We start from the raw sequence: 11,502 nt of genomic DNA, 5'->3' as shown, positions 1-11,502 counted from the left end.
AGAAAAGTGTCAATGTTGACCATTGCAACCAGTTATGTCCTCTCTCTCTTTTTTTTTTTTTTTCCTGACTGGCACTAGAAAATAAAGATCATCTGATAGGTTGTCCTGCAACAGTGGCCGATTGACCTGGACTAGAGCAAGACTGTGGCTGTTCTTGAGCGGCATGGTATCCGATTCATGACCACAACCCAACCACATCTAATGGGGTGCCACACATCTAACAGGCATCAATGGGCCGCCACACATCTAATTGGCATCAATGGGGCACCACACATCTACTGGGCATCAATAGGGCACCATACATCTAATGGGCATCAAAAATTGAATGGGTATTGATGGGGCACCACACAGCTAAGGGGCATCAATGGGTCCCCACACACTTCCCTCTGATTAAGGATTTAATTTGGAGGGATTAGAACCTCCTGCTCACAAAAAGTGATGGGAAATCCAAGATTTTAGAGTTATCATAAGACCAAGAAGCAAGGGGAAATCTTTCAATGAGTCCACCTGTTCTGGTGACAACCGGCTAAGAGGAGATATCCTCATGCTTCAAAGAGGCCTCCTCTCTTACTTCCTATTTTGGAAGTAAGGGACTCAGGTAAAAATAAAAATAACAGGGCTCTTAACAATTCTCTCATTTAAATAAAAAAAAAAAAAAGTTTTGGTTTCGCATACACTTTCAGGCCTTATGCACATGGCTATTGGAGCCGTACAACATAAAATTTGTGCAGATTTTTCTGTCTGGTGGTCAAGGGTGCTGAAAAAATCCACCCTTAGAAATCAATAGCTGTACACAGGTATATGCTGGTAATTGGGTAAACACGCACATGTGTACTCCCTAAAGTCTATATGTCCATACGCACAGTCATTGATTTCTATGGGCAGCTCTATGCAACATCTGGGACCCCTGGGTGGGTAAATATGTCTGAATTTTACATTGTATGAGCCCAGGCGCCTGTGTGCATGAAGCCTTAAAAGTCACTTTGTCCATTTTAAAGACCTCTTCCCCAACCCACTTTCCCTCCTTAACCAGCACTTCTCCTTCATTGCTCCTTCCGCTGCCCCAGCTGGTGAATATACCTGGTGTTTCTGGGTATGGGGAAACATGTGGTCTAACAGCCAATCACTAGGACCCAAGCACTGGCACCTGATGTAGGGAGTGAAGCCACCACTTCGCCTAGACACCAGAAAACACTGGGGGTTTGGGTGCCGGTTCTGACAGAGGAAGGAGCAACAGGGGTACCCTGGTAAAGTGAGTATCACTGGGCTGGGGGATGCCCTTTGCACATGCAGTGTCATTTTTTCCTGAATGAGCAGGTAACAGTGGGGGAGATTTACTAAAACTGGAGCATGCAAAATCTGGTGCAGCCCTGCATAGGAACCAATCAGCATCTAGGTTCTATTGCCAAAGGTTAATTAAACAAGCTAAAGCTAAAAGCTGATTGGCTACCACGCATAGCTTCACCAGATTCTGAGTGCTCCAATTTTAGTAAATTTCCCCCACTGTCTCTCTAACAATGACCTGCCACAAGCAGGTACATAGATAGAATCCCCAAGTACAGGAATGCTATGAGGAGGGTCTACCGATTGTCTAGCGATCATTTTCTATGTCTGTGATGATATCAGTGCTCTCCTCTAGCCATGGGTAACACAAGTCACTTTCCTTTCCTCCACTTTTTAGTATGAAGGTGAAATGTCCTGTTACAATCTCTCTTTGGGAAACAGGTTACAGTAGTGCAGGAGAAGAATTACTGGTAAAGAAGAACCACTTACTGGCAACGCAGAGGGGACACATACTAAAAGCATATGACCCAATTTCCTTCACATTTACTTGGCTCAAACCACAGTATGTCTAGAGGTTCAAAACAAGGACAGAAATGACTCCTGTCTACGGCTAAACCAGCCTGCAGGAAGACCACATTCAGTGTCGGAGGGTTCTGCCACATGACAAGCAGTGACAAAAAAGTGCCGGTTGGCTCCTTACCTACCAGCATGGCCTGCAATAGTTGGGATGTACAGGCATCAGCTGAACAAAGGAGTCACTGTGATATCTTCAGTGATGCTTCACCTCTGCAGCAATCAATTCACTGAAAATAAAAAAGGTGAGGGGTAGGAGCTCCAGCTGGAGGGACATGGCTGTGACTCTGATGCACATTCAGAGTTAAGAACTTCTCTAGATATAGGAACGGTACGGTAATGTTCTTAGATGGCCGGCTCAGTGGTCTCATCCTCTTCAGTGCTGGCCACTTCCGAATCCTCTCCCAGCAGCTGGCAAAGTTCATTGAGCCGCTGCTGCATTTTCGGCATGCCAGCCAGCTGCTGTTCCAACCGTAGTTTCTCCTCTGTGAGCGAGAGGCGCGCAGCAGTGTCGAGCTTCTCAAACTTCCAACCGCCTTCACCGTCAAACTGCAGAAGGTGAGTGTGGTACTTCCTTTGGGGTTAAAAAAAAAAGAGAAAAGGGTGAATAAGGAAAATCATCCTATGGGCTTAAGAGCCCAACTCTAGAAATGTAAAGAAATTTCCCTGGCAGTGGGGCTGTGCAGGCACTTGGAAGGATTGGCTGCCCGTGCGGGCACTGCAAGGATTGGCTGCCCGTGCGGGCACTGCAAGGATTGGCTGCCCGTGCGGGCACTGCAAGGATTGGCTGCCCGTGCGGGCACTGCAAGGAATGGCTGCTCGTGCGGGCACTGCAAGGATTGGCTGTCCGTGCGGGCACTGCAAGGATTGGCTGTCCGTGCGGGCACTTGCAAGGTTTGGCTGCCCGTGCGGGCACTTGCAAGGTTTGGCTGCCCTTGCGAGCACTGCAAGCTTTGGCTGCCCGTGCGAGCACTGCAAGCTTTGGCTGCCCGTGCGAGCACTGCAAGCTTTGGCTGCCCCTGCGAGCACTGCAAGCTTTGGCTGCCCGTGCGAGCACTGCAAGGATTGGCTGCTCGTGCTGGCACTGCAAGGATTGGCTGCTCGTGCGGGCACTGCAAGGATTGGCTGCTCGTGCGGGCACTGTAAGGATTGGCTGCTCGTGCGGGCACTGCAAGGATTGGCTGCTCGTGCGGGCACTGCAAGGATTGGCTGCTCGTGCGGGCACTGCAAGGATTGGCTGCTCGTGTGGGCACTGCAAGGATTGGCTGCTCGTGCGGGCACTGCAAGGATTGGCTGCTCGTGCGGGCACTGCAAGGTTTGGTCTGCTCGTACAGGCACTGCAAGGTTTGGTCTGCTCGTGCAGGCACTGCAAGGTTTGGTCTGCTCGTGCAGGCACTGCAAGGTTTGGTCTGCTCGTGCAGGCACTGCAAGGTTTGGTCTGCTCGTGCAGGCACTGCAAGGTTTGGTCTGCTCGTGCAGGCACTGCAAGGTTTGGTCTGCTCGTGCAGGCACTGCAAGGTTTGGTCTGCTCGTGCAGGCACTACAAGGATTGCTTGCTCTTTTAGGTCTAGGGGCATAGAAAAGAAGATGCTGGACCCATCCCAGTAGTGTCTAATCCCCTATGCTCATCAAGACCAATGCATGGTCAACAGCCCATCTCTGAAGTGTAGGAGAGGGTTATCTGCATCTAAGTTAAAGTGCTTTTACTCTCCCCTAGCTTAAACTATCAATTAACCCTTGCAGTGCAGGCATCTACATGTATTGCATTACAATTAGGAAGAGGGGGAAGGGAAGGTGTAGAGTCCTAATACATTTCCTGACCTTGGGTGATTCTACAGCTCCTCCACAGATTAATTATAGTCAGTGGCGTTGTCACCCACCATACAAACTCACCCATTTATTATAAAGGAAAAGAAGAAAAGGGGAAGGCGTTCTATAGTCTTAATACACTCTGCATGCCCTTGGGTGATGAAGCTGCTCCTCCATAGATACATTACAGTGATTGAGTGTTGTCACCCACTACAGAAACTCACTCCTTTATGTTATGGAAAAGGAGAGGGGAAGGTGTTCTATAGTTTTAACAAACTTCCCGTCCTTAGGTGATGATGCTGCTCCTCTATAGATATATTTCAAGGAGTGAGTGTTGTCACCTTCAACAAAAGAGTCCTAAAACATTTCCTGTTTGTAGGTGGACAACACTGCTCCTCCATAAATAAAGTACATGAGTATGGTGACTCTCTACAGAACCCCACCCATCTATGTTACAATTTCCTGTTGCTTGGGTGACAACGCCACCCCTCCTTGAATACAGTACAGCGAGGGAGCGCTGTGACCCTCTACAGAACCCCACCCATCTATGTTACCATTTCCTGTTCCTTGGATGACAACACTTCCCCTCCATGGATACAGTACAGTGAGGGAGTGCTGTGACCCTCTACAGAACCCCACCCATCTATGTTACCATTTTCTGTTCCTTGGATGACAACTCTTCACCTCTATGGATACAGTAGCGTGAAGGAGCGCTGTGATCCTCTACAGAACCCCACTTATCTATGTTACCATTTCCTGTTCCTTGGATGACAACTCTTCCCCTTCATGGATACAGTACAGTGAGGGAGTGCTGTGACCCTCTACAGAACCCCACCCATCTATGTTACCATTTCCTGTTCCTTGGATGACAACACTTCCCCTCCATGGATACAGTACAGTGAGGGAGTGCTGTGACCCTCTACAGAACCCCACCCATCTATGTTACCATTTCCTGTTCCTTGGATGACAACTCTTCGCCTCTATGGATACAGTAGCGTGAAGGAGCGCTGTGATCCTCTACAGAACCCCACTTATCTATGTTACCATTTCCTGTTCCTTGGATGACAACACTTCCCCTCCATGGATACAGTACAGTGAGGGAGTGCTGTGACCCTCTACAGAACCCCACCCATCTATGTTACCATTTCCTGTTCCTTGGATGACAACTCTTCGCCTCTATGGATACAGTAGCGTGAAGGAGCGCTGTGATCCTCTACAGAACCCCACTTATCTATGTTACCATTTCCTGTTCTTTGGGTGACAACACTTCCCCTTCATGGATACAGTAGAGTGAGTGAGCGTTGTGACCCTCTACAGAACCCCACCCATCTATGTTAAGATTTTTTGTTCCTTGGGTGACATCACTTCCTCTTCATGGATACAGTACAGTGAGTGAGCATTGTGACCCTCTACAGAAACCCACCCATCTGTTACAACTTCCTGTCCTTGGGTGACAACGCTTCACCTCCATTGATACAGTACAGTGAGGGAGCGCTGTGACCACAGGAAAGGAAGTATGTTATTGGCAGTTTCAATAGTCCGAAAAAAAGAAAACAAACGCAGCCACTGCACCCAATGGCTGGTAAGCTGTCAAATTACATTTCTGCTCATGGGTTTAGATAACACTTTAAACCTTGTAGGTCAACTCCACCCAAAACTGATTTGAGTCTTGTGTGGTTGCCTGAGTCACAGATTCCACTGGTGATTAACTCCCCACTGGAATTCACAGTTTTCATAGAGTTAATAAAAGCCAAATGATGGTGCTGTGCTGCCAATAATGTAGAACAATAAATAAATGAATAGGGAATTCAGTGGTGAGAGACCGATAACTTTGTTATTACATCATGGGAGGTGATAGAGACGCAAACTACTGCAAAGAATCAAAAGAAATAGAAGAAGCCAACCCTCTGGTACCCACCTGAATCAGTTTTAATGGAAATACATTTCTTCTCCACCTTCTCCTATCTTATTAGAGTAAATAATACTTGCCTTCCAATGCAAAAGCTGCTGCTCGCCTGGACGTCAGCGATTAGCTTTGTATAGAAACGCAATCGCTGGAGGTCTCCTCGTCAACTTGGCACATGCAATCTGTAGCCCCATAAGCTGCAGTTACATCTCTGAGATGGAAGGACACAGCACTTCTAACAGTGGGTGTGTAAGTTCAAGGCCAACTCCTATGGGCAGGACGAAATGCGTTGAAGCATGGAGTGGGAGAAGCCTACGTTGAGGCTGCTCTTCACTTGAATTTACACACAGGCTTTTAGGCGTGTGGTGTCCTTCCATCTCAGATTGCATACTGGGCTTGGCTTGGATGAACACAGACGACAACAACTGCTACATAATTGATCACCAGAGAGGATTGCTTAGTGCTTGGAGCGGCACAAGGCTGGGTATGCTGTTAAATATTGTTAAGCTATAAGTTGACAAAGGAGACTAGATTTAATTGCAGCCCATGGGGTTGCAGGGAGCACGCACCAACGTGAAAAGGAAGCCTCCAGTCATTGGGTTTCTATGAAAGGAATAGAAGAATGGAGCACCAGTGGAACAAGGTAACTATTACTCTCTATTAGATCTCTTATAAACGAAACAAGCTTTATCTTCCTCTGGGCGGGATGTCGGGTGGTGACAAGAGTAGACCTTGGAGGGAGATTTACTAAACCTGGTGCACTTAGAAGCTGGTGCAGCTATGCATGGGAGCCAATCAGCTTCTAACTTCAGCTTGTTTGTTTCTATGCAGAGCTGCTCCAGATTTTGCACTATTCAGCTTTAGTAAATAACGCCCCCATGTCTACAAAATCCCTACATGAATGGTATATGGCTTTGGTATAATACTATGCATCATAAACCATTACCATTTTTTAATTTTCATGGCTTGGCATTGGTGACAAGAGTTGACCATACCTGAGTAATGTGTGTTGAAACAGGCACTTGTTGTCTCCATCAGAAGCACTTGTGACAGGGTGACAATGCAAGAACAAGGGACAGAACATTGTCACCCTATAACAGAACAAGAACATAGCCGGATCACCAGGTTTTGTTTTTATTGCCCCTCCTAAGCACTTTGCCCAGAGCAGTGGTTCTCAAGCTTTTTGAGACAAGGGCCTGATACATTCATCCAAAATTTTCTATGCCCCAACAGTAAAAAATAAAGTTTGCTTACAATAAAAGGTTTCTGAAGGGGGCTGGGAAGCACTGGGGGAGGTTAGGGGACACTCTTGGAGGTTTATGTTGTTGCTGTCAGTGGGAGGAATAGTAGCCCATTGTTGGTGTCAGTGGGAGGAATAGTGCCCCATTGTTAGTGTCAGTGAGAATAATAATGCCCCACTGTTGGTGCCAGTGGCAGAAATGATGCCCTATTGTTTGTGTTAGTGGGGGGAAATAGTTCCCAATTTTTGGTGTAAATGAGAGGGATAGTGCCCTGCCATCAGTGTTGATGCCAGAAATGATGCCCCACTGTTGGTGTCAGTGGGAGGAATAGAAAACCAACTTTGGTTTTAAGTGGGAGAAATAGTGTCCTGTTCGTGGTGTCAGTGGGTAGAAAAGTGCCCCATTGTTGGTCTGAGTGGCAGAAATGAAACCCCATCATTGGTGTCAATGGGAGGAATAGTGCCCCATCATTGTTGTCAGTGGGAGGAATAGTGCCCCATCATTGGTGTCAGTGTGGGGAATAATGCCCCAATGTTCTTGTCAATGGAAAGAATAAAGCCCTATTGTTGATTTCAGTGGCAGAAATTAGGCCCCATCATTGGTGTCAGTGGGAGGAATGGTGCCCCATCGTTGGTGTCAATTGGAGGAAAAGTGCCCCATTTTTGGTGTCGATGGGAGGAAAAGTGTCCCATCGTTGATGTTAATGAAAGGAATAATGCCCCGTTGTTGGTGTCAATGGAGGATAGTGCCCCCATTGTTGGTGTTAGTGGGGTATAGTGCCCCATAATTGGTATCAGTTGGGGGAATAGGGCCCTATCATTGGTGTCAGTTAGAGAAAAAGTGCCCCATCATTGTTGTCAGTTGGGGGAACAGTGCCCACCCACTGGTGTCAGTGTGGGGAATAATGTCCCTTTGTTGGTGTCAATGGGGGGGAATAGTGCCCCATCGTTGGTTTCAGTGGCAGAAATGATGCCCCATCATTGGTGTCAGTGGAAGGAATGGTGCTCCATTGCTGTGTTGGTGGGAGGACTAGTGCCTTCTATCAGTGGGAAGAATATTGCCCCAATGGCCCGATACAGACAAGCAAAGGGACGTCGTTTGGAGACCACTGACCTAGGCAAAACAATAAGTTAACCCTTGCAGCGCAGAGCAGTCCCACTAAAAGAATAAAGGTTTTTCCTTTAAATGCGATTTTAGTGAATAGGTTTATTTATACTTTAATCGTAGTCAGCCTCATCCTATGAAAGGATCCCAGTAAAAGATCTTCTAAGAGGACAATTTAATAGCACATTGATGTGAAGCCATTGTAACCTCCGGACTAGCTGTAGAGGCGTTAGGACAGTCCATATCAGCTCCAGTGAATGTCAGAGGAGAGGAAGCAGTGCCTTGAACGGCCCTCATCTTCCCGGTGTAATGTGGCCTTGTCTCTTCTCTGAATGTCACTGCATGGACTGCAGAGGAGGGAAGAACAAGCCCGCATTGTGTCACTGTCCCCCTTCACTGGGGCCAAGGCTGGAAGCCACCCAAGTCCCCCATCTGTGACGATAAAGGGGGACAAAAGTGGGGCACAAAAGGGCAGCGGAGGGTCAAATAACTGAGAGCGGCAGCTCTGGCCTTTCTTCACTAATGCTAATACTGTTTAACCCATCGGATGCTACAAGAGGTTACCCTGCATAGTAGGGCTATGTCCCAGCAAAAGGAATTCAAAAGTGACAAGTATAATAGAGCCTTGTGCACATGAATGACCATTATTTCCTGTTTAAACACAAGCCATATGCTGCAATGTTCATTAAGAGAGTGGAGAGGAATGTAGTAAAGGTTACCCGTCTTCCTAGTGTGCGCTGCAAGCTATAGAAAAGAGCGGAGGCGTCCTGCTGCTGATCCTCCGGGTCTTCTGTGTGACCTTGTATAAAGTGTGCCACACAAGGTACAACTGGACTCTACAATCCATTCAAGGTCTCCTTAGAGTTACTTTGCTTCAAAATGCCAAGCATGTAAATGCCGTGATGTTTACTGTTATAACTGACCATATTAATAGGAGAAATGCTCCCACTGACAAAATGCTTGGGGTTGTTTTAAAAGACGAGTTCTTGATATGCAGCAGTGGTCTCCAAACTGCGGCCCGGGGGGCTGGATGTGGCCCTTTGCTTGCCTTTATCAGGCCCTCGGGATACTATTTCTCCTCTTGATACAAGGCTCTATTCCTTCTACACTGACAATAGGACATCATTTCTGTCCCTGATACCAACAATAGGGCAATATTCCTACCACTGACCCCATCATTGGGGCACTATTTTTCCTACTGACCAATGATGGGACACTATTCCTCCCACTGGTACCAATTGCTGCTATTGTTTCCACTAATTCCAATGCTGGGGCACTATCCCTTCCCTGATACCAACAATGCTGGGGCCCTATTCCTCTCACTGGCACAAATGATGGGGCACTATTCCTCTCACTGGCACAAATGATGGGGCACTATTCCTCTCACTGGCACAAATGATGGGGCACTATTCCTCCCACTGACACCAATGATGGGGCACTATTCCTCCCACTGACACCAATGATGGGGCACTATTCCTCCCACTGACACCAATGATGGGGCACTATTCCTCCCACTGATACCAATGATGGGGCACTATTCTTCCCACTGACACAAATGATGGGACACTATTCCTCTCACTGGCGCAAATGATGGGGCACTATTCCTCTCACTGGCACAAATGATGGGGCACTATTCCTCTCACTGGCACAAATGATGGGGCACTATTCCTCTCACTGGCACAAATGATGAGGCACTATTCTTCCCACTGACACCAATGATGGGGCACTATTCCTCCCACTGACACCAATGATGGGGCACTATTCTTTCCACTGACACCAATGATAGGGCACTATTCCTCCCACTGACACCAAAGATGGGGCACTATTCCTCCCACTGACACCAATGATGGGGCACTATTCCTTCCACTGACACCAACTATGGGGCACTATTCCTCCTACTGACACCAATGATGGGACACTATTCCTCCCACTGACACCAATGATGGGGCACTATTCCTCCCACTGACACCAATGATGGGGCACTATTCCTCCCACTGACACCAATGATGGGGCACTATTCCTCCCACTGACACCAATGATGGGGCACTATTCCTCCCACTGACACCAATGATGGGGCAATATTCCTCCCACTGACACAAATGATGGGGAACTATTCCTTCCACTGACTCCAATGAAAGTTATTGCTGGTTAGAAAGGTGTCAGAACACACAGAGCATCGCAGTTTGTTGTGTATGGGGCTGCCTAGCGTCAGAGCAGTCGGGGGTTCCCATGCTGACCCATGTCCAGAGCCAAAAGCACCTACAATGGGCATGTGAACATCAGAACTGGACCATGGAGCAATGGAAGAAGGTAGTCCAGTCCAATGAATCACATTTTCTTTTACATAACATGGATGGCCGGGTCTGTGTGTGTCAATTACATGGTGAAGAGATGGCACTGAGATGTAGTATAGGAAGAAGGCAAGCCGACGGAGGCAGTGTGATGCTTTGGGCAATGTTCTACTGGGAAACTTTGGCTCCTGCCAATCATGTGCATGGTACTTTGACACCAACTACCTAAACATCGTTGGTGACCAAGTACACTCTTTCATGGGAAAAGTGGCCTCTTTTAGCAGGATAATGTGTCCTGCCACACTGCAAAAATGGTTCAAAAATGGTCTGGGGAACACAAGGTCAAGATGCTGACTTGACCTTCAAATTCTCCAGATGTCAATCCAATGGAGACCCCACCTTGCAACTTACAGGACTTTAGAGGATCTACTACTGATGGCATGGTGCCAGATACCATAGCATACCTTCAGAACTCTAGTGGAGTAACACACCTTGACAGATCAGGGCTGTTTTCAATATTAGGTGGGTTGTCATAAAGTTATGGCTGATTGGTGTATGGGGATAGCAATATGAAGTAAGGGCTTGTTCACCCGTGTGGTGTCCTCTGAAGAACGATCGCTTCAGATCACTATCCATAGGGCAGGGTTATATAGCCTCCTCACTTCCTGATTTAACCCTGTAAATGTAATTATCTGTCAAACTATCACAGCACTGAAAAAGGAAAATGGCTTGGTAATGGAGTATACAGTATACGGGCTGGGTAAAGAGCTAGGCGTCGTTTACCTCAGAAGACTGAGGACATCTACTGGCAGAAAATAATTACTACAGGGGGAGAGAGAGACAGCTTTGGAGAGGTAGTGAGTATTGCAGCTAGACATGCTTTATTTTTTTTTAACCCTGTCGGGGACCATTTTTTTTTTTTTGTATTGCCATGGTTTCACCAGGATAGGAACGAATATGAAATCTTCCCACCAGGGCCACAAATAGCAATACAAACCAGACAGAGGTGACCCCCACTAGTGTATGGGGGGACTTTTGCAGGTGTTTGTTTCCCCGACACACAACGCATTAATATCCAAACGGTCAATAAGCTTACCAAAGAGAAGGTCTGTGAGTTATAGACAGCAAAGCAATCCCGGCATCCTTTGCAGCTTGGAAGATCTTGCCCTCCACGTCAATGCTTACAGCACTGGTGCACTCATCCAGCAGGGCGTATTTTGGTCTAGGGGGAAAAATAACCGGATTGTTAGAAGGAGTTATTATCAGAGATGACATCCCACTGACAGCTGACTAC

General features: G+C 47.3%; 1 protein-coding gene across 1 annotated transcript in view; it reads right to left on the bottom strand.

Annotated features, from left to right (window-relative positions):
- Positions 1-1,636: 1,636 nt before the first annotated feature.
- Positions 1,637-11,502, bottom strand: part of ABCD1 (ATP binding cassette subfamily D member 1) — a 130,492-nt gene continuing 120,626 nt past the window's right edge. Inside the window, exons 9-10 of the mRNA XM_082264427.1 lie at positions 11,305-11,430; positions 1,637-2,431 (exon numbers count right to left, since the gene is read on the bottom strand). Of these exons, the coding sequence (XP_082120553.1) occupies positions 2,203-2,431; positions 11,305-11,430 (355 nt within the window). The 3' untranslated portion in view covers positions 1,637-2,202. The remainder of the gene's footprint in view (positions 2,432-11,304; positions 11,431-11,502) is intronic.

Source organism: Pelophylax lessonae (assembly GCF_965119305.1).
Source record: "Pelophylax lessonae genome assembly, chromosome: 7".
NCBI lineage: Eukaryota > Metazoa > Chordata > Amphibia > Anura > Ranidae > Pelophylax > Pelophylax lessonae.
Note: the sequence above shows the minus strand (reverse complement) of the source record. Positions and strands in the feature narration are given on the sequence as shown.